The sequence below is a fragment of the Pongo abelii genome, chromosome 8 (genome assembly GCF_028885655.2).
Source record: "Pongo abelii isolate AG06213 chromosome 8, NHGRI_mPonAbe1-v2.0_pri, whole genome shotgun sequence".
NCBI classification, from domain to species: Eukaryota; Metazoa; Chordata; class Mammalia; order Primates; family Hominidae; genus Pongo; species Pongo abelii.
This window is the reverse complement of record NC_071993.2, coordinates 11,592,832-11,617,090: the sequence shown is the minus strand read 5'-3', so window position 1 is coordinate 11,617,090 and position 24,259 is coordinate 11,592,832. Positions and strand designations below refer to the sequence as shown.

Genomic DNA, 24,259 nt, shown 5'->3' with positions numbered 1-24,259 from the left:
ACATGGCATAATTAACATGGGCTGTTTCTTGCCCACAGCGTAAGCATTATACTTGTGATGACATAACGTGGATGAACGCCTTACCAGCTCAGCTGCTTTGGCTTTTTCCTTATTTTAGGGAAAGGCAAGTAAACATATTAATTAAATCTGCCTCTCCTAATAGATGACTGTACTATTCCTGCTTACATTTAGAAGTTTGGTTGGCAAATACTGTTGTTCAACAGAAGTAGCCATGGTGCTTTAAACTAGCATAACAATAAGCTTTTTTTTTGCTTTCTTCATCTCATTTTGTGAAACCATATACAATAGTAAGTACAGCAAGTAAAAGCCCCATCTTATAGATGAGGAAATGGATACTTAAGTGTCTAAGTGGCTTAAATATGAAGCCACAGAACCACCATATAGCATTACTGAGACTGCAGGCCAGTTTTTCTGACTACTAGCCCAGGGCTCTTTGTAGTATGCTGCAGTATAGATAATATATTTTATTCACTTATTGTAAGACATTTTTCAGCACCTACTAATAGGTTTTCTGCTAGGCGCTACTTTGCTGGGGATTTAAGAACTGAAGAGAAAGATGAGAAGCTCTCAGGGTGTGCACTGGAGAGCTAGAATGTACCAGAATGATAACAGAGGGTGAGTGGGGCGTTACTAGAGCTAGCTGCAGGGTAAATGGGAGAGGGGCAGAAGAGGAGTGCAGGAAGGGAGGGAAGAAAATGAAAATGTCGAAAGATCACAGGAGGAATAACTTTCAAAGTTGTGACCAGATAGTACTTGACCATGTATGTCTTGAGAAAAAGTTACTTTTGCTTTTCTTCTTTCTTGCCTTTGTTGCAGTGGATGGGTGTAGTAAGAGGCTAGGGAAGTGCAAGGTCATGGGCGAGAGATGAAAAGTAAAGAAAGTCAGTTATGTATGCCCTCACGCAGGGGTGAATTTGGCGTTTCCCCATCAGTGTGTCATGTTGGCTGTGTCTGTACAGAAGGACAAGCAGTACTTTCATGGAAAATACATTTTTCCTTTTGGTAAAAACCAAGATGTTTGCTTTTATTTACTTAATTGAGAAGGGTCTAATCAGCACTCCTCCAAGGTTTGCTCAAGGTCATCCAGGTTCCTAGGAAGCAACCCTCGCAGCAGTAATGGGGTGTGGGCCTAGGCCTTATGGAGCCGTTGCCTTTGTTAAGTGAGGTCAGCCCTCTCCTGTTCAGTGTAATGACTTCCGTTTTCTACTATCATTTATTTTTATTTATTTTATTCTACTATCATTTATTTTTAAATATCTTGCCTCCTTCTAAAAGGAGGTCAAGGCAAATTTTAGTAAAAGTCAAATATAGAGGAAAAAATATGGAACTATTTAAACATGAGATAATTCAAAACCTGTGTCATGGATTGTGATGGTGGTGACTTAGCATCTAATTAGCAGCTACTATTTATTGGGTGTTTACTGTGTGCCACATACCACAGGTGCTGTCTCATTTAATCTCTAAAAATAACTCATAACAGTGCTCATCTACATTGTGCAGATAGGGAAACCTAGTAGCAGTAGTCTGTAAGATCGTTTTACCAGGAAGTGATAGAATGGGGACAGAGAATGGGGCAGGGGAGAAAAGGGGAGGAATAAATATAGCAGAATCCAGCTCTGATCATACTGGCAGTGAAGGTAGAATGGATAAGGCATCTCTGCATTTTCTAGCACGACCATCTGCCTTTTATCGCCTGCCTGTCATTCTCTTTAAATTTTTGTGAACTGTATATGGAACACTAAGATAATTAAATGAACATCATACCAAGAAAATTCCATGTCACATCTGTCCTTTTAAAAACGTACATGAGGCTGGGCACAGTGTCTCACCCCTGTAATCCCAGCACTTCAGGAGGCCGAGGAGGGCAGATCACAAGGTCAGGAGACCGAGACCATCCTGGCTAACACGGTGAAACCCCGTTTCTACTAAAAATATAACACATTAGTCGGCCATAGTGGCAGGCCCCTGTAGTCCCAGCTACTCGGGAAGTTGAGGCAGGAGAATGGCGTGAACCCGGGAGGTGGACCTTTCAGTGAGCCGAGATCGCGTCACTGCACTCCAACCTGGGCGACAAAGTGAGACTCAGACTCAGAAAAAAAAAAAAAAAAAAAAAAAAACCTACATGAACATGCCACTTCCTTTTGACTCCTTACATAATGTGGCAGTGTGAACTCCCCCGAGTCGCGTGCAATGCCTGTTTCCTAGGCCCACGTGAAAACATGGTGCTGTTACATTTCAAAATGTTTACTGATTGGATAGAGTCTTCCATTGTTGTTCTGATTGGTAGTTCTTTGAGTATCTTTCTTAGATATCTTTGGGGCACCCTTCTTTCTTTTTCTGTGGACTTCCCTGTTCATCTATTGCCCATTTTTCTATTGGTCTGTTCATTCAGGTTCTTGTTAAGGAGACTGGCCAGTTTATTATGTGTTGCAGACACCTTCCATACAGTTTTCCCTATGGCTTCTTGCTTTTGTGTTTTTTGTAAAGAATTTTCCACATGCTGGATGAAGTGTTTTTTCTTAAGTACCCATATTTCTCTTCTAACATTTATATGTTTTTAATGCTTATGGGTAGAACTTCATTGAGATATAATCGAGTATGATGAAATCTTTAGCTCATCAAGAATTTACTTTTTGTTATGGAATAAGAACTCAGCTCTGCTTATTTTCCAAACCATTAGTCATGTGGATTAGTGGCATTTATTAAATTACATTTTGGCACTCTATTCTGTTCCATTGCTCTCTGCTTTTCCAGTTACACTTTTTAAATATGAGGCAGGGTCTCACTCTGTTGCCCAAGCTGGAGTGTAATGGCTCAATCATGGCTCACTGCAGCCTTGACCTCCCCGGCTCAAGTGATCCTCCCACCTCGGTCTCCCCAGGTAGCTGGGACTACAGGCGCATGCCACCACTCCTGGGTAATTTTAGTATTTTTTGTAGAGGCAGGGTTTTGCCATGTTGCCAGGCTGGTCTCAGACTCCTGGACTCAAGCAATCTGCCCACCTCAGCCTCCCAAAGTGCTAGGATTACAGGAGTATCCGGCCTCCAGTTACGCTTTGAGTATCTATTAGGGCAAATGTCTCCTCATTACTTTGTATTATTTTGTCAAGTTACAAAAAAGAATCCACTAGTATTTTAGTGGTATTCAGATACAGTATTTTATTAATATTGAGATTGCACTGACATTAAGGATTTTTGAGACAAAATTGATATTTTAAAAATTGAGTTTTTCTAAGTAAAAGCTTTTATTTTACGGTCGTTGAGGTTTGTTTTCTTCATGCGACCGTGAGACACTTCTGGTCTCACATTCCGCCCCCCACTTGTGTACCATATGAAATGTGGCTGTCAGCAGGTGGTCACTGGACAACCCCAGGTGTGCTGCAGACCTGCCATTTCTCCACAGCCTCAGGTGTGTGGACGTCGCTGCTGCCACTGGCATTGGAGCCTAAGCAGGGGCTCTGCAGAGGAGACCCAAACAGAGTCAAGGCAGGGGTGCCACATCCTATGGGGGATAGTTGTATCTTTTATTGCTGTTGCAAGTTGAGGCTTTTCTTCCATTTCTTTCTAACTGGTTAGGAAAACTCTCGGTATCCTTTTAATAATATTTTTGTAGCCAATATATTTGATCAGTTATCTTAGGTTTTCTAAGATTTAAGATACAAAATCTTATCTTCAACAAATAATAGTTCTTCCTCTTCCTTTTCAGTATTCATGCATCCTATCTCTTTTTTAGAAAATAGCTAGAAAGTATTCATCTATTACTGTTTTTAAGTTTTCTTGAAAAATCAAAGTGCTTGCTCAGTTTTTTTGAATGCCTTTTGAACACAAATAATCATTTTTTTCCCTTTAAAACGTTTTCACAGTAATAATTTTGTTAATATACTTCCTGGTGGTGAACCATTCATTGCAATTCTTGGATAAAGTTTACTTGGTTGTTATAAATTGTTCCTTTATAGTACTGCTGATTTATACTCTCTGACATTTTACTTAACATTTTAAATGGTTGTTCCTGAGATTTCATTGCAGTTAACCAAAACGTCTGTGTGTTGTCAGGTTATACTGTCCTCATAATTTGGAAGCCTTCCTTCTTTCTCTGTGTTCTGGAACTTTTACAAAGTATTAAAATTATTCCTTAACAGCTCGAAAATATATTTGTGAAACTATTTCCGTCTGATATAATTGTTTTGGTGGTTAATGTTTTGATTTGTTTTATCTTCTAAGGTCAATGTGGGTCATTTGGTCATTTATATTTTCCTAGAAAGCTATTCATTTCTAGTTTCTTAATATATTTATGTAAGGTTTTGCAAAGCAATCTCTTATGGTTCTTTTTATATCTGTAACAATCCTACATTTTCATTTCTCACTTTCTTTGTACCTTCTCCTGCTCTTTGATAAAATTATCCAGAATTTAGTCTTTATTAATTGGCTTGTATCAAGAATCAGCTCTTGAATTAGTTAATTCTGATTTTCTTAGTTTATTTCTTCTTTTTTCCATAAAGTCAAATGCTTGGCTGGGTACAGTGGCTCACGCCTGTAATCCCAACACTTTGGGAGGCCAAGGCGGGCAGATCACTTGAGGTTAGGAGTTCGAGACCAGCCTGGCCAACATGATGAAACCCTGTCTCTACTAAAAATATAAAAATTAGCGGGGCGTGGTGGCAGGTGCCTGTAATCCCAACTACTCGGGAGGCTGAGGCAAGAGGATTGCTTGAACCTGGGAGGCAGAGGTTGCAGTGAGTCAAGATCGCACCACTGCACTCCAGCCTGGGTGACAGAGCAAGACTCCGTCTTGAAAAAATAATAATAATAATAAAAAGTCAAATGCTTGATTTATTTATTTCGTAGTGTGGGGGTGGTTTGTAAAAGTGTTGAAAGGCATGTCTTTTCTTTTGCTGTATTCATGTCTATGTTTTTTTGACATGTAGTTTTTTGTCATTGTTATAGTCTACACTGTCTACCATTTAAATTTCTGGTTTTCATTGACTAGATTTGTGTGAAGAGGAGTTTTGTGGGGGTTTTTGTGTGTGGGTTTGGCATCTTTTCTTTTAACTTTACTTATGAAAACTATCAAAAATACAGAGAAATATGATGTAAAAATTAAAAATGATCACCCATATGCCTACCTCATAGATTTAACTATTGTTAGCATTTTTGTACCTTTATTTTATTTCTGTATGTTTTGTAGTTGCTGTTGAAACATTTTTTAAAACTTTTTTATTGTGAAACTTTTCAAACATATTCAGAAGTAAGGAAATGTATAATGACTTCCTCCCAGGTACCCATTGCCCAGCTTATTTAAACATTTTTAAAGTGAAAATAAGGTCATCAGGATACTTCACCTCAAATACTTGTCTCTGTAGCCAAGAAACAAGTACCTTCCCCCAGCCAACCACAGTGCCATTGCTACACTAACAAGTGTAACAGTGTGACTACAGTGTGACTCCTCAGCATCATTTCATGCCAGCTCCATGTGGGAATATTTCCAGTTGTCCCTTAGGCTGCCTGTTAAGCTGTTTTTCTCACCAGCACTTAGTCAGCGCTACATTTTGTATTTGTCTTATGGGCTTAAGTCGCTTGACAGGGAGCAGTACTCCTTTCCTCTTCCCCCCTCTTCACCCCACCTTTTGTTTTCCTCTGAATGACACTGACCTGCTGAAGAGCATAGTCCCGCTATTCTGTGGAACGTCCCACACTCAGGAGTTGTCTGGTTTTTCTTTCCTGGTGTTCTGTGTAGTTTCAGCAAACTAGAAGCTAGATGTAGCAGTTTAATAAGATTTAGATTAGACAGGAGTCCCACAGTGACCACTGTTTTCTTAATACTGGAGATGCTGAGTTTGGTGATGATAATCATATCTTTTTGTTTTAAAATAGAAGTTTTTTTAATAAAAAAAATCTTTTCAGTTAGCAGGTTATCTGTGGATGATGTCTTGACACTGTATGGAGATGTCCAGTTTTCCCTTTAACGCTCTCCATCATGCTTTTAGCATCCATTGATAATCCTTGCCTATATCAAATTTCTTCAGAGGTTGCAAAATAGTGATTTTCAAATTCAGTGATTTCTTTTACTTTTTTTTTTTTTTTTTTTTTTTTGTTTGAGACGGAGTTTTACGCTTGTTTCCCAGGCTGGAGTGCAATGGCGTGATCTCGGCTCACTGCAACCTTTGCCTCCCAGGTTCAAGTGATTCTCCTGCCTCAGCCTCGCAAATAGCTGGGATTACAGGCATGTGCCACCACGCCCGGCTAATTTTGTAATTTTTTTTAGTAGAGATGGGGTTTCTCCACGTTGGTCAGGCTGGTCTCGAACTCCTGACCTCAGGTGATCCCTAAGTGCTGGGATTACAGGCGGGAGCCACTGCACCCAGCCTCGTTTACATTTTTTTTGGCAAACTTCTGTAGCAAAGAGTTTTTCCTCCCTTATCAAGAGAGTTACCTTAAATGTAACTCTTTGGTTACCTTAAAATGTAGTTAGTACTGAAAAGGCAGAGTAAATGCTTCCTAGTTTTCTGTTTACTGGTTTTCCCCCATGCTGTCTTCTATTCAGATGAAGCCATTTGGCAGCACTTTTGTCAATTAATGGAAGTCATTCTGGTTAGAAAGCCTATGTTAATCCACTGTGACTGCCAATTTAGCCAGATTTATAGTTTATGACCTAGATAGAAGAATCAAAGAAGATTTTTCTCAGACTAGTTGACAGAGCCATTTTAGTCTTGGTAAATGGCCAGAGCCTTCGGGGTACTTCAGTGCTTACGGGAGAACATCCACACTCCTTAGTGTGAGGTATAGCACTTTCCTGTCCGCAGCTTCCGCACTGCACATCCCACCTCCCCGGCCGCTTTTGAGTCACATAGTAGTAATGATAACAGCAAACTTTGAGTCTTCTATGATAAATTTTTTGCTAAATGCTTTGCATTCACATACTAATTTTTTCCAGCAGCCCTTTGCAGTAGTCATTTGTTGATGCAAGTTTTTTTAAAAAAATCATTAATTCAAGGACAAATTTTCTATGCACAGGATTATTTAGATTTTAAAAATTAGTATTTATTAAAGTTACAAATTAAGAAATGTATTTCTTCCTTACATTTAATTCAGTTTACAAAAGTTAGTATAGTATTTTAAAATCTGGCAAATTTTAACATTCTCGTCGAAAGGAACTTTAATGTTTGGTTCCACTTATAAACATAAACTCCTACAAACGTTTTTAATTGCCTTTATAAATGTAATATATCCAATTTCCTTTCAATGTATCAAATTTCAATTTAAATAAAATGTGTCCTAGTTCTAAAAAACTTATAAATCTAATTAATTCAACCTTAAGAATATCCTGAACCTTAAGTCTTTTGTTTCAATATACTGTTTATAAGTTTAAAATCAAAAGTTCAAATCAGTGACTTATTTGCATATTTTTAAATTGGCATAAGAAGGCCAACTTGGCCAAATTCTCTGAAATATAAATATATAAAACAGAAAATTCTAAATATAAACAGATTCCTTAATGCAAAAAACTACAGAATTAATCACGTTTGATTCTCTTAAACTTTGCCATTTAGTTCTAGATCTTCAGGACTTAAGACTTTTTTCCCAGGTAAACTTGGGGTGTACTTTCTCAGTCAGCTGAAGCATGAGCTGGAACTCCAGGTGAGTTCCATTGGGTGGCACCGCCTTTATTATCTCGAGGGTGGTGCCTATGAGATGGCTTTGTCACATAGTCCGGATTCCTTAGATCCTAGTCGCCCACCACCTCTTTCTTCCTTCTCCTCAGGGTCTGCCCCTTTCCACCCAGAAGATCTTGACTTTTTACTTGTAGAAATCTTTGAACCTGATGGAATCCTCTGTTCTTTTCATTTGTTCCTGATTTGGTAGGGCAATAATTTGTAATTAACTGGCATTTATTTTAATTTTGAATAGTTTTCATGGGGAGTTTGCCATCAGTATTATTATTAGTAGCTTACCGATGAGGAATCTTGGGCTTCAAGGTTAAGTACCTACCCGAGGTCAGACAGTTGGTAATGAGAGTTCTGTCAGTTGACTCCAGAGCTGTGCATTACACCCACCTGCCCCTGCGCCTTGCAGCTCACAGCTCTGACAGGCCTGCTCTTTCACGGCACTTTGCCTTGGAATACGCTCCTCCTCCAAGAATGCCCCCGACCATTCCCCAGATGCCTCTGTCCTCATCCATTCTGCCAAGTTTCACGACTTGGTTTAAGCATCGCCTGAAGCCTTCTCAGCCAATCCCTGGCCTCCCCAAACCCACAGAACTTGATCACCTGCACCTGTGTTTTGTGACTGACCCATCCACTACACATGCTTTTGTCCTCACACTTCCAGTGCCTCTGTCAGACATGTCTCTATTAGACAGAAAGTTCCCTGGGACAGTGACTGGCTCCTGCCTCACCAGCACCTAATACACTGTGTGGCTGTGGCTGTGGCTGTATTAGTTACTTTTATTGAATAAATGAAATCCTAATGTATTTTTTAGATAATAAAAAAACTACTGTCTGCAAAAGGTTAGCCTGAGGCAGTTTTTGGGGGTAGTGAAACCATTCTCTAGCTTGACTGCACACACATAGAAACGAAGCAATTTTATTGTATGTCAGTTTAGAAATTGCCCCACTTTTTGAGGATTGGAGTGGGTTTTCACTTTTATTTGTTCATATAATATAAAATGATGTTACATTTAACCGTTTTTACATGTGTATAAAAATTGAAACTCTAGGAGACGAAGTGTAGGTTTTAAAAGTTACTTAACAAAGACCTCTTACATTTGTGTGGCATTAGATAGGTTTATAGTGAGAGATGTGTTTACATAATAGTCTCTTTTTCCTTTACCTTTCAAGTTTAATCTGCTGGGAAAAAAAAGTCAAGCCTATGAACCCAACCATAAAAATTTTTTGAACTTTAAAAAAATTATAGCCATACTTTAGAAAGCAAATTCTATTTCTTTTCATCATGTTATTGAAAGCTACAAGTGTTTGAATTGTATATTTTGGCTAATATTACATTAAACATGAAGTCATTTGATTTTTCAGATAATATATTTGAAGTCAGCAATATTTAAAAATACAATTGGACTTACTGTTTGATCTGGAAGGGGATAACTCTTTCCTAGAATAGTAATTATTTTTCCTGATAGTGGCCCCCCACCGATTCTTCCCGAAAACTGTTAGAACAGTCAGAATGTGTGTATTCTCCTATTGAAAGTGTAAAGGTAGAATGCTGCTCATAGAGCGAGCACTTAGAGCGCTTTGCTGCAATGATGCACCTCTTGTCAGGTGCAAAAACCTGCTAAGGCCTCGGAGGCCGTTGATGGGCGAGGCTTGTAGTTGAGTGTGGCGTCCACTGGGGGGTGACAGAGACCAGCGTAAGATCAAGCAGGGACAAGCCTGAAGGGCCTGAGAGGGACTCTTCCTTGCTTTTTAGGGACTGTTAGAATATTCTTTTGTTGGCTTCTTTTTTAAGAAAAAAAAAGTTACTTAAGAAGAAAATAATAAACATTTTTGCTTTTTTCTAAAATGTATCAAGTTACATTCCTTTTTGTTGAAGCAGATTATTCTAATTGTTAGCACTGCCGTAAAAATACCACTTAGGCAAACACTAGTGAGAAATATAAAAAATGTGGTATTTTCACAAAAGCATCCCCTGCTGTATCTGTGAGGAGTTGTGGTGCCTCCTTACCCTTTAAGGAGTAGGGCAGTAAGTCTTTCTTTTTTTTTTTTTTTTTAAAGTTTTAGGGTACATGTGCACCACGTGCAGGTTTGTTACATATGTATACATGTGCCATGCTGGTGTGCTGCACCCATTAACTTGTCATTTACATTAGGTATATCTCCCAATAATGCTATCCCTCCCCCCTCCCCCCACCCCACAACAAGCCCCGGTGTGTGATGTTCCCCTTCCTGTGTCCAAGTGTTCTCATTGTTCAACTCCCACCTGTAAGTGAGAACATGCAGTGTTTGGTTTTTTGTCCTTGCGATAGTTTGCTGAGAATGATGGTTTCCAGCTTCATCCATGTCCCTACAAAGGACATGAACTCATCATTTTTTATGGCCGCATAGTATTCCATGGTGTATATGTGCCACATTTTCTTAATCCAGTCTATCATTGTTGGACATTTGGGTTGGTTCCAAGTCTTTGCTATTGTGAATAGTGCCACAATAAACATACGTGTGCATGTGTCTTTATAGCAGCATGATTTATAATCCTTTGGGTATATACCCAGTAATGGGGTGGCTGGGTCAAATGGTATTTCTAATTCTAGATCCTTGAGGAATCGCCACACTGACTTCCACAATGGTTGAACTCGTTTACAGTCCCACCAACAGTGTAAAAGTGTTCCTATTTCTCCACATCCTCTCCAGCACCTGTTGTTTCCTGACTTTTTAGTGATCGCCATTCTAACTGGTGTGAGATGGTATCTCATTGTGGTTGGCAGTAAGTCTTTATTCCAGTTCCTATGTGGGTTTTTTTTGTTGTTGGTGGTGGTTTTTTTTTGTTTTGTTTTGAGACAAGAGTCTCGCTGTCGTCCAGGCTGGAGTACAGTGGCGCGTTCTCGGCTCACTGCAAGCTCCGCCTCCCAGGTTCACGCCATTCTCCTGCCTCAGCCTCTCAAGTAGCTGGGACTACAGGCGCCCGCCACCACGCCCGGCTAATTTTTTGTGTTTTTAGTAGAGATGGGGTTTCACCATGTTGGCCAGGATGGTCTCCATCTCCTGACCTCGTGATCCGCCCACCTCGGCCTCCCAAAGTGCTGGGATTACAGGCGTGAGCCACCAGGCCAGGCCTCCAATTCCTGTGTTTTTAGGGAGAGGAAAGGGAAAATAAAATTTTAGGCATGAGACCGTAGTGGAGTGAGCAAAAACATGATTCTGTCTATTGAAAAGAAGCCCAGAATGCAAGCGTGGATAATAAATAGGAATGCTTATTGCCTATATATAGTTTTCTGTTTTGACATCAATTATGCTTGAGTCTTTTAGTTACAGTTAGTTGCTTAGGGGTGAAAGGAGATATTTAAACCAAAGACAAGTAGAGCAGTGTTTGTGTGGTGGGGTTAGGGGTGGTAGTTCAAGCAGGCTGAGATAGCGCTGAAAATAGATCACACCAAAATGTTGAATGCTTTATTTGGACCTACTTCTGTGAAGAAGGGTAGAGAATACTAATCGGCATATAAAAATGTTACTGGTGATGGCATTCGTCCTTCTTACAGGGTCTGCATGATGTGTTTTCAGTTTGGTGGAGGTTGAATAATTAATCTCTAGAAAGGAACCACCTCTGTAATGAAGTCAAGGAGATTTTCCTCTTCATCATAGTAGAGGCCAGATCCTGGCATGGCGTCCTTGGGTTCCGTATTGCTGGTGGAGCTGAGGCCTCTGTCCCTACAGAGGTTATGAAAAGCCAGCGAGTCCCCGTGGGCCCTCTATGAGGTTCCCTGCGGCTGCCTCCATCCTCCACCTTCTCCATCCTCACGCCCTCTGCGCTCCTGGCTGCTGCTCTGGTCCTCTCCATTACTTGCCTTCCGTGACCTCCCCGCCACCTCTTCGTTCTTCCTCACCTCTCCTTCACTGTCTCCGCCCCTTCTTGCTTCCCCTCCTCAGGAGAGGCACAGTGTTACTACCTCCACAGTGCTGCCCCGGGGGCCTGAGGGCCTCCCTGGAAATGTAAGCTGCATATACACTGCTCATTGTGGAATTTCTGAGAATATTACACTATTCAGAGGTATTAGGCAGCTGTGGGAGAAACGTGTAGATGGCATAATCACAGCGTTAGCATCAGCAAATGTTCATGGGAGATGGACGTTGGTGCAGGTATCATGAGCGTGCACGGGCTATACTTGTTAGTATTTAGCCTGCTCCCTGGCCATGGATCACTCTAGAAAGCAGGAGTGAGCTGGCACTGTTTAAAGTGAAGCAAACCCCAGCCCTGTAGTCTGGTCTGGGCACTTGGGAATGCCCGTCCCCCACTGTGCAGGGCCTCCAGCCTCACTTGGTTTATTGTCTTTAAAATGTGGAGGAATGGGTTTTTCAGTACCTGTATTTGAAAGGCTTTCTTATATCCCTGTCTGCTGCCTTTTGCGTCCTTATTGAAAATCTCTGCGGAACAAAGAGGCCATAACCTCTAATGTTTTTCTACAGTTGAGGTATTTGCCATATTCCTCTTAAACAGTAGTTCCTAAAGAGAGGTTATCATTTAGGAATTGATTAGAGGCAGCGTCATTTTGTCTGTACTGGATTTTTTTCCCCCGAACCCTGCTACATCTAATTTCTTAGTAATATGGATCTTGGATATTTATAACCGTCAGGTTTCTGCCTGTGTATATGGACAGTGTGTCATTACTCTAAGTCATATGAATATTTGAATGAACAAACATTGTTAACACCTTCCTTGTGATTGTATTATGCTTTTAGATACTATGGGAAGGAATACAAAAGAAGTAAGTAGGTTATAGCCTACTAGGGGGAGGGAAAAGATATTAGAGACTACCATGAAAGAACTTTAAGATGCTACTTTTTGGACATTTCAGAACAGTCACAGATTTTTTTCCCAGTGTGCATTTTGGCCTCTTGTCCATTCAGTAAATGGAACGTGTTAAACTTTTCCTTTAATTCACATAGATGTGTGATGTATAGACTATTAGGCACTCTTCCTTAGAGAGAGACATTTCTGTGTTTACTGGAATATAAAGTAGAATTAATTATAAGGTAAATATTTTTCTTACTCCTTATATTAAAAAATTAAATCTCCTACGTATGTATGACACATACCTTTGCATTTTGTTTTGTGCCTGAAATTACCACCTCAGTCCTTCCATTACTTCTCAATTGGTTTTTTCTTTCTCTTAAGAAACACATGCCTTATATTGGTAATTCTACATTTTACTATGTGTCCAGCTCAGTCTTTACTGATATGTGCCTCCTCTGTGTCTAAAGGATTCCAGAATGAAAATCTGTGAATATCACAACATAGGAATAGACCATGCCATGGCAACATTTTCCTCAAAGGTGTTCCTCATTTTTCCCACACCTCCTCCCCTCCACTCCCACGCTACAGTTTGTTGTCTCCTGCACCACACTGGTGTTTTATGAAACCATCTTGCTGCTGTCCTTGACCTCTCTTCCCTACCCTGTCCCTGTAACTAACGCCAGCCAAGGGCCTCTGTGTATTTGAATGAGAACTAGGGGAAGGACAGGACCACTCCTCTGAGTGAGGGGTGTAGGCACTAGTCCAGTAGTGTTTCGCTTCCATGTTTTCAGTGAAAAAGAGGTTTTAGAATGAGAACATTTGAACAAATATTGATAGGAGGAACTTGAAGCCAAGTGCGGCCAAGCTGTGACTAAGAGACCCTGGAACATACCATTCGACTGAGTGAACTGTGACTGACGGTCATCTGGGAAAGGCTGTGGAGCCAAACAGGTGTTTGAAGGACAGTGATAAGAAAAATGTAGTTCCACTTTTTACAGAGGATTAAAGTTGAATAATGTAAATCACAGACAAGTAAACATGATGCCTATCTGAGGCAAGAATCAATAAATGGATTAATTAAAAATGGATTTTTGATCACTCAGAAAGCAAAGAAGGTGATCACTCATCATGACTCCATCAAGTGATGCCATACTTGATTAATCTGACTTTGTTTTTTGGTAAGATTGCTCATTTATTTTTATTTTATTTATTTATTTATTTTTTTTGAGGCGGAGTCTTGCCTTGTCGCCCAGGCTGGAGTGCAGTGACACCATCTCAGCTCACTGCAAGCTCCGCCTCCCGGGTTCATGCCATTCTCCTGCCTCAGCCTCCCTGGGAGCTGGGACTACAGGGGCCCGCCACCACGCCTGGCTAATTTTTTTTTTTTTGTATTTTTAGTAGAGACAGGGTTTCACTGTGTTAGCCAGGATGGTCTGGATCTCCTGACCTCGTGATCCACCCGCCTCGGCCTCCCAAAGTGCTGGGATTACAGGCGTGAGCCACCGCACCCAGCCGCTCATTTAATGAATTGGAAGAATGCCGTCAACAAAAGTAAAGTGTCTGGCAAAGTCTTAAAATACTTTTTTGGATAAGCTAAAAATATTTCTTACAAGTCATACACCAAAACTGCAGATTTATGTCATCCTACCTGTAGAACAGTATTCTGTGCTTTTAAACTTCATACTTCTCTGTTACTCAGATTAATACATGTTTACAGCAGAAAAAATATGTAGTAGTTAAGGAAAAATAATCATTCAATCTAAGAGCATTTAAAAACTGTATTAACCACTACTAATGTTTATTTCTTTTAGTCATTTTTGTAGACATATGTATTGATTTATGCCTGTATGTCGTTCATAGTAAATGAGATTATACTACACATATTGTTTATAACTTTCTTTTTAACTAGTTAATGTTAAAAATACATTAATATGGCAGTAGGCTGCTACAAGTTTCTATACCTTATTTCACCATATTTTTGTTTCATAATTGTTACTGAATTTCACAAATCCTCTATGCTGAGGATATAAGTTTTCTAAAAGAATGCAGTTTTGAACATCCTTACAGCAAATATTTTGCATATCCCTTAATTATCTTAGGATAAATTCTCAGAGGTGGAATTCCTAGATCAAACATTTCAATATGCATTGTCAAATTGGAGAATTTGTTTCTCCAAGCCCACAGTAGTGAGATATACCAATTTAGAAGTATTTTAATTTGCATTTTTCTGATAACTTGTGATAAATTTACCTGCTCTTTTCTTCTTTGAGTTTCCTGTTCATATTCTTTATTTAGTTTTCTATATAGGGCATCCTCCATTTCCTTTGAGAGTTCTTTACCTTTTAGAGAAGTTAGGGTGCTCCAGCTTTGTTCTTACTCAGTGCAATACTTGTTACCAGTCACTTGGATGAAAGCGTTGGTAGCATGGTGCCAGATTTGTGGATGGCGTCACATGGGGAGGTATAATTAATGTAAAATTCCAGGGAGATCCCAGATTGAAATGACGAGTCTAAGTAAGATAAATTGAGATAGGAATCAATGTAAAGCACTTTGAACCTGTCTAAAAACAGCTACCCTCATGAGCTGCTTAATGAACTTTCGGTCAACAGTGGACTGCATATAGGATGCTGGCCCAGTGAGACGAAAATACCGTATTTTCACTGTCCCGTTTCTATCTTTAGATTTACAAATACCTACCATTGTGTTCCAGTGACCCTGCAGTATTGAGTACAGTAACATGCTGTATGTGTTTGTAGCTGAGGAGTACTAGGCTGTATCATAGAGCCTCGGTGTGCAGTAGTCTGTGCCATCTAGGTTTGTATAAGTGCACTCTGATGTTCACACGATGGTGAAATTGCCTGACAACTTATTTCTCAGAACATATGCCTGTCATTAAGTGATGCATGACTATATAGAGTAATAGCAACTACCGGTTCCTAAGCGGCTTCTATATGTTGGGAAATATGCTAGGTTTTTCTTTATATATTAACTCTTACCCTCATAGCGGATCTATAAAATAGATATTGCCGTTTTCATTTATGGATGAGAATTCTGAGACTCCCGAGTTCACACAGCTTATTGTGGCAGATTCAAATTCAGGTCACTTGTTCCTGTTGACCCTGCTGTTCCACTGTGCCTTGGAGACACACAGCTTAACAACATTTGGGAAACATTGTCTCTAAAGGGAGGGCTGTACAGTGTGACCGCCAGACAGCTGATACACTCTCCACTACAGTGTTCAGGATGAGGGAAGTAATCGCCCATCTTAGTTCAAACCTAGAATATTGCTTAAATTCTGGGTTACTACACTTAAAAGGGGTACGATTTTACTTGATTATCATCAATAAATAGTGATAGCTGAGTGTCTAGGGAAAACACTTTGGAAGCCAAACCCATGTTAACCATTCTCAGGAATAAATTGGTGACCACAAGACATAGAAAACTGCATACAGAAATCTGCAAAGTATTGAAACTCTAAATGCCCCTATAGGGTTGTTACTGCCTGTGTCTACCTTCCACATTTGCTTTGCCCAGTTGTTTTTTTGATGGGGTTGTATGAAATACATTTTATTATAATCACTGTAGTTTGTTTCATTACATTGTTGACACTGAAAATGTGCTAGGACCATACAAGCAAATTATCGCAAATAATGAAGTAGGTGACTTTTGCTAACAGAAAAAGGCAGTCCCTGAAACTTATTTAAAACAATCCAGTTTTGAGATTGGTGATATAGAGCTAAGGGTAGCTGCCCTTAGAAACGCCTCATGTCAGGTGAATTGAGTTTTCACTAATTGAGAATTGATGCAGAGTGAAACATGGAAATCAGAATCTGGGCACCTGCAGGCAGCGCTGAGAGCAGCTTGGGTGCTTCCGCCGCCAGCGCGATGTGGGGAGAGCACGCTTAGGCGGAGCAGCAGAGCAGCCGGAAATCTATTCCTTTTTTGGTTTTGTTTGTTTTTTAAATACTGCTGTGGAGAATCTTAAAAGACATTTTAAATTATTTCATGTGAGCTAAAAAGTTGGTGGCTCTCTGCAGGCCAGTGAGTGGTGGAGAAGTGAGGCAGCTTCCAGGGCTCAGTGTGACAGTCTCTGCAGCGAATCCAGTTTTGCCCCTGTGACAGCGCATCTTCAGGTGTGCATTCACCACTCTGGGCGTCACAGTTTTCCTTTTCTTTAATGGTTATGTTTTTCATCAGGTTTCTTCTTGCTAACCTGAAAAGGATGTTTTGGTGATTGTCCGATATTACTGTCTGATGGAATATCAGCCAGCCACTGAATTAGCCAATCAGATTACTGTGTTCTGCCCTTAGAAAATTGTCAGACAGTGAGGACTAAAGGAAAGTTTATAAATTCAGTTTTTCTATTATTCATGTCTTTATATCTTCTTGATAAATTGTGTTTGTTGGGATTATTTGCCTACAGGGAAGAAGGCATTCATATATTTATCTGGGACTAAATGGATGACTGCCTGTTTGTAGAGCTGATAGAAAAAAACTTTTGGAGGATTCTGGATAGGTTTTAATTTTATTTTTATTGCTTCTTTTTAACCTGATGTGCTGAATAACTACTTGAAGTATTCTTGACTTGTTAGTACTTAGAGTCTACTTTCTCCATTCCTGGCATTTCAAGGTTATTTCACATACACATTCATAAAACAAAGAAAACTTTTCTGAATTACAAGCATTTTAAAGTTTGGGTTGCCAATTGAAATAATTGGTCCACATATTATAAAATATATTTCTTACCAAAAGGTATAAGAACAACGTGGGTTCTGCCAGCTGTTCCAGAATAGGATCTGCCTGTGGCTGTCTCAGGCCAGGAGTTACGCTGTGTGCTGCTTGCTCTTTCACAGTTCACATCTAACACATTGAGCAGGTGTGCAGATACTACCTTAACAATTATCCAAGAAGCAACTTCTTCTCACTGCCTCCACGGTGGTATAGTGGAGGAGGAGGAGCAAAGGCTCTGGAATCAGCTTAGGGTTTGAATTCTGGACCTGTGACTTGCTGGTGGTGAGCCTTTGGGCAGGTTAGTTTCTGCCTTCATTTTCCATCAAAATGTGGGAAAATAGTAGAGCCCTGCACTGTCTGCCTATCGCAGGCCTTACAGGTACAGCTTTCTGAGTAGTGGCCAGCACGCAGTGACTGCCTAGTGAGTACCAGCCATTAGTGTCATCATCATTCAGTAGTACCACAATTGAAATCCCGGCCACCATTAAAGTGATCTTTCTAAGATAGACATGAGGTCGTGTAATTCTTCTACTGAAAAGCCTCTAGTGTTTTATTGTTAACTTGGAATAAAATCCAAATTCCTTGCCGCACTCTTCAAGGCCCCATGTGTGCCTGCCTGTCCGCGACTCAAGGCCCATGCTCAGAGGGCCGCCTCCTTGCTGGCACTCTCCTGCTCTGCCCTGCCCAGCTCCCAATCATTTTAATTCCTTCTTCCTAGTTTAATTTTCTTCAGGGCACTTTGTATAAGTAGAATATAGGCTGCAGAAAGACAGAGACGTCACTTTTCTCATTCCATCCCTGTATTGTGGGCAACCAGAACAGTGTCTGGTGCACAGTAGTTGCTTTATGTATTTGCTGAATGGATGAATGAGTTGAAACAAACTGTAATTGCCCATTCTAACACTTGTTATTCTTTCACATGTATAAAATAAGGAGCTTGCATAAACATTGTCAAAGTAAAGTTCCATTGAAACCATCAAAAATTTCTCTGGGACTTCATGAAAACGGCACAGGGGAAGAGAAGAGTGAACTGGGAAAGAAAATACTGGGTTTTCACTGGCTTCCTGCCACTGTGAGATGGCTTGGCTTCTCCTAGGCTCTGCTTTCCCCTGTAGAAAACGCAGGGAGGACTCGATGTCTCTGGAACCTTTGGGCCCTTCAGAGCTGCCCAGGAGAGGGAAGAGGAAAAGAGAGGAAAAGACGTTTCACTGGGAGGAGCCCTGGACCCACCCACCCCCTGACTTTAACTAGAGCAGCTTTGTGTATATTTTGTTTTCTATATGGGGGTTTCATATGAAATATGGCTTAAAAAAAGAGTCTGCTTTTTATTTAAAAACTACTGAATCAGAAGAGCACAAAGGTTGTTTTAGCTCAATTATTCTGATACTGATAGCTTAATTATTTAAAGGATATTGTTTCTTCATAATTCTCTGTTCCCCCCTCTTCCCCCAAAAAGATCACTGAATATTTTTGTGGAAATATCCTAAAGAAAATTATAATGTGCATAAGTGACAAAATTATCATCATGAAGACTGTAAGCTATGTGGAAAAAAAAGACCACATCTTATTCTCAGCACTGATGTACCCACCACTCAGTGCAGTGCCTGACCCTCCAACAGGCTCACTCAGTAAATATTTCTAGATGGGTGGGTGGCTGGATATTTGAAAAGAGCAAAAATGCATTTCTAAATGACAGTACATTATTTCGTAAAAACAGGTGAAAAACATGGAATTTTAAGTGAAGTCTGTTGTTTCTTCAAGATGATGTTTATTGGATACACGTATTGTAAAAGATAATTTTTAAAACAGTTTGTTAAATGGCCAATCTGTTATACCTTCAATTCCTCATGAATTTTCTGCTATTTAAAATATAAAACCGATAGTATCCAGTATGATTTTCTTTTTTTTTAAATTCCTTTTCTTTTTTTGCATTTAGAGTAGGATTCTTTTAGAATGTTAGTTTTCAGATAGAGAGTACTTTTTCTTTTGATCAGGAAATTGTACTGTGGGAGTATTTAATAATAATAATCTATTTGAGGACAACTTTGAGACCACAGTTGGTCATCAGTTGAGTTTTAAATTTTGCAGACCTGCTTGGAGTTGACAGAAGTTGAACTGAGATTTCAAAACCATTGTAGTTGTGGAAGGTTAGAGTGAAAGTAATGTAGTGTTGAGACACTGAGCTACTAACCTGCCTGTTAGGAATAGAAATGAGAATATCAGCTTTGCAGGCTTGAAAAAGCATTAACAACTTGTCAACAAAATACAAGAATCGTGTTATACGATTGTATGAAACTTATGCATAAAGTTACAAAATATTCCCACCCACAATACATTTGACCTAATAGGATTGTGAGTGTTGGTATGTTTTAGTATCAGTCTCTAAAAAACACCTCTCATCAGCTACCAACTTTCTGTGGTATAAACAGCGTGTGTATATGGTATAAACAGTGTGTTGTATGACAGTGTGTTGTATGTCAGCGTGTATCTGCACACAGATGAAAAGCATGCCATTGTTACTAATGAACTGCTTCAATTGGGTACTGTTTCCTCGTGTATTATCTTACTTAGCCTTTCTCTTTCTTTCTAGGTAAAGAGGATGAATATCCAAAGAAGCCCTTGGGGCAGCTTCCACCTGAATTTCAGTCTTGGGGCGTCCATCACTTGAGCAACGGACAGAGGAGCGTGGGCCGGCCGAGCCCGCAGGCCAGCGGCAGGAGGGAGAGCGGGGCGCCCCACAGGAGGCACGAGCACTCCCTGCACCACCAGAGCAGGACCGGGACACCCGAGAGCGCACAGCTGCCAAGACGGAAATCGGTGGAGGAGGAGAGCAAAAAGCTTAAAGATGAGGCAGATTTTCAAAGAAAACTCCCATCGGGTCCACAGGACAGTTCCAGGCAATATAATCACGCAGCTGCCAACCAAAATAGCAACGCCACTTCAAATATCAGGAAGGAATTTGTGCCCAAATGGAATAAACCGTCAGACGTCTCAGCTACAGAGAGAACTGCCAAATACACCATGGAAGGCAAAGGTCGAGCAGCGCACCCCACGCTCGCAGTCACCGCCCCAGGTCCTGCCGAGGTGCGGGTGTCAAACGTGCGGCCAAAGATGAAGGCCCTGGATACTGAGGACGGGAAGCGGGGCTCCACTGCATCGCAGTACGACAACGTGCCGGGCCCGGAGCTGGACAGCGGCGCTTCCGTGGAGGAGGCGCTGGAAAGGGCTTACTCCCAGAGCCCACGGCATGCTCTTTACCCTCCCAGCCCGAGAAAGCATGCTGAGCCGAGTTCTAGTCCATCAAAAGTATCCAACAAGTTTACTTTTAAAGTACAGCCTCCAAGTCATGCACGATATCCGTCCCAGCTAGATGGGGAAGCCCGAGGGCTAGCTCATCCCCCCTCCTACAGCAACCCCCCCGTTTACCACGGAAACTCTCCCAAACACTTCCCTACTGCCAACAGCAGCTTTGCTTCTCCACAGTTTAGCCCTGGGACTCAACTGAATCCTTCCAGGAGACCTCATGGTTCTCTTTCCGTCAGTGCTTCTCCGGAGAAATCTTACAGCCGCCCAAGCCCCCTTGTACTGCCGTCTAGTCGAATAGAAGTCCTCCCTGTTGACACTGGTGCTGGGGGATATTCGGGCAATTCAGGGTCACCAAAGAATGGAAAATTGATCATTCCGCCAGTGGATTATTTGCCAGATAACAGAACATGGTCAGAAGTTAGTTATACATACAGACCTGAGACGCAGGGACAATCATGGACCCGAGATGCTAGCCGTGGCAATTTACCAAAATACTCAGCCTTTCAACTCGCACCCTTTCAGGACCGTGGCCTCCCTGCAGTTTCTGTAGATAGTCCCCTGAGGTATAAAGCTTCACCGGCCGCAGAAGATGCCAGTCCATCTGGATATCCATATTCAGGGCCCCCGCCTCCAGCCTACCACTATAGGAATCGGGACGGGCTTTCCATCCAAGAGTCAGTGTTGCTGTGAGATTTGATGTGTACTTGCTAAAGACGAGAGAAACCACATGAAACCTACATTGCTATGTTCATAATTGCCAAAGCGGTATTTATACTGTTGTAAACAACTCGCACATCTCTCCTGTCTGTTAGTAATAAGAATACAGGGAAATGTCTTCAGCCCCACGTAGATGCTGCTGAAGATGAGCGTTTAAATTGCATCATCACTGACCTGTTAGAATTTAACCCGGAAACATAGCAATAGCATTTAGGGATGCACGCACAATGGTAATTTATTACTCAGTTCCGTTTATGTTTTTCACCAAAATCTGAACATTTTTACTCTGTTGGCTCATTCTGTTTTGACTAATGTTACAAAGTACTGAAAAAACTGTAGAATAGATATTTTTAACGCTATATGTAGTGTATGTGTCTTTTAATAGATATTGGCATCTATTCATACACATTTGAACACAGAGCTAAAGAAACGTTTTTTAAAAAACTACTTTTAATCCAGATCCATGGAATAATATGTAATTCTCGTTTTCCTTGTCTTTTAGTCCAGTTTTTCTTTTTCCCTCTCATATTTGTAACCTGGGTCCTAAACTGACTGAAGAGTTTCTCCTGACTTTATTAATTGCAGTCTCACAGAATGCTCATCATTCTCCTTCAGCTGTTGCCATTTTCTTTCAATCTGAAAATTAAAGACATTGGAGAGAAAGGCTAACCACTTAATGGTGCTTAAAAATCGGGGCAGTTAAAATAAGTTTACGGCCAAAGGCGCAGCAGTGCTTATCATACATATCCACATACTAAGAGATTGGTCTTAGTGCGTTTATGCCCTTTGTTCTGGTCTGACTCTTGTGAATCTCAGAGCAGGAGAAGTTGCAGCTTACTGATCCCTCAGTGCTCACAGTACTCATGTGGGGCAGTCACACTAACTAGATTAGCAATGTGGTTACTTCTTTCTTCTGCCTCGACTCACATAGCTTCTCCCCACGAAGGTCCCAGGGTGGCCATTTACACAATCCATTTCTGGCCTCTTTATGGAATGTAATTGACGGATATTGCTGCACCTCATCGGGCCATTACATTGTCCATGTTAAAATTATAAAAATGATTCTAGTTTTTCACAGGAGTCTAGGATTTTGATCTTTTAAAAAATACAGTGTGATTTCATGATTTTGAAAATCTTTTTTTTTTTTTTATTGAAACAAATTCAAGTTCTTGGCTTAAAAAAAAAATTAGTGATGTCTTTAAAAATATTCTGTTACACTACACATACCAATACACTGACAAAGATTTAGGCACTCCAAGAGAGTATGACTTCGTGTTTAATTGGGGAGCTTGTTTTCAACATTGCTTATATTTGAATAGTAGAAAACCCGACACTGATGTTTCTTCCTGTTGCAAGGTGGGGCTTTAAACTTCAAGGTACAAAAGTATGTCTTTTAAAATGAAAGTAACGTTTGTTTAGCTAGTGAATGTGACAATATATTTTATGTATATAATGAGTCTAATGTAATTTTAATCAACTTGGTAATGATGTTATTAAATAGCAAAACAAGTGCAGTGTATTAAAGCTAAACACTACATTGAAACGCAAACAAAATTGTGATGAAATAACTGGGCTCTTGATTCAGATCAGGTGGAAGCTGAGAAATAAATGTATATAAATATGTAGCTGAGGATATTAATTCCCATTATATAACCATAATTCTGTGACTTGTAATAAACCAAGCTGTACAATTTAGTTTATAATAGCAGTATCTGAGCTGCTCCAAAATATATATATCAACAATGGTAAATACTGTAGATTTTATATATATATATATATGCAAAAAATATATATATACACACAAGCACTATTTTCTTATGTCATTTATGACATTTTTATCTGTATACTTTTTTGATGTGATTGTTTTTTAACATGCTAAAAGTAATAAGTATATTTTGTTTTGTGTCTTTTATGTGCATTTTTTTCATACGGCAAAAATGGTGCACCCCCAGATGCTTTGAAGGCTAATTCTCTTCTAATGGAGTAGCTGTTGCCTAGTATTCACCTGTGTTACTTTGTATATGTCACGGTTCTATGTTTAATGCTTTACTAATTTCCAGTAAGACTATATTTAAAACTACATAGTCTTTCCTTATTTTATTTAGTATGACATTGTTAATAGCAATAAGGTAGCATTTCTAGTCTTCCTCATTACAAAATGTAGCTGTTTTCTAAGTAGGAAAATGTAATTTGAAATTATCTTGCCACCATACAGTTTTACTTTTTCAAATTTATTTTTTAATAAGAGATAATGAAATAATGATATAAAGAGATTGGTAAAGTATATTTATGAAAAACCCATTTAGTACAGAGTTTCATAGTGTAGACACTGATTTTACCCTGTGACTGCATGTACATGGTGTATTTTGCCATTAAGTCTTTTATTCGTGGCAATTTTGCCTTAGTAAGCGCTTGGCGTAGTTTCTATTTTATAGAATATTTAGTCTGAGAGGTTAAAGAAACTAGACCTAGGATCTCAAAAGTTTTAAAACTTTGACGTTTTCATATGTTTGTTTATTAATAGGATTTTTAAAAAATGAACATCTTTTTAAAGCTGGGAAATGTATATAAATTCAGGTATCAGTATCAATAATAGACTGTTTCATTGAAAGAATGAAAAGAGGCCAGGTGAAGTGGTGGTATAAATTTAGTGATTTATAAATTTAGTATTTGCAGTGGTTCATGCCTGTAATCCCAGCACTTTGGGAGGCCGAGGTGGGCAGATCACAAGGTCAGGAAATCGAGACCATCCTGGCCAACATGGTGAAACCCCATCTCTACTAAAAATACAAAAATTAGCTGGGCGTAGTGGCATGTGCCTGTAATCCCAGCTACTCGGGAGGCTGAGGCAGGAGAATCGCTTGAACCAGGGAGTCAGAGGTTGCCGTGAGCCGACATCACGCCACTGCACTCCAGCCTGGAAACAGAGCAAGACTCCGTCTCAAAAGAGTGAAAAGAGATTCAACCAAGAGGACAGCTCTGGAGAAGAAAAATAGATGTTTATAGGATGCGATTGTTTCAACTTTCTTTTT

The 24,259-nt window shown here is 40.0% G+C and overlaps 1 protein-coding gene across 15 annotated transcripts in view; it reads left to right on the top strand.

Moving 5' to 3' along the window:
• Positions 1-23,118, top strand: part of USP6NL (USP6 N-terminal like) — a 151,410-nt gene extending 128,292 nt beyond the window's left edge. For all 15 annotated transcript variants that reach the window (XM_002820521.5, XM_054521911.2, XM_054521909.2 and 12 more), the window contains one exon: positions 19,795-23,118. In XM_002820521.5, the coding sequence (XP_002820567.1) occupies positions 19,795-21,200 (1,406 nt within the window). In that variant the 3' untranslated portion in view covers positions 21,201-23,118. The remainder of the gene's footprint in view (positions 1-19,794) is intronic.
• The last annotated feature ends 1,141 nt before the right edge of the window (positions 23,119-24,259 follow it).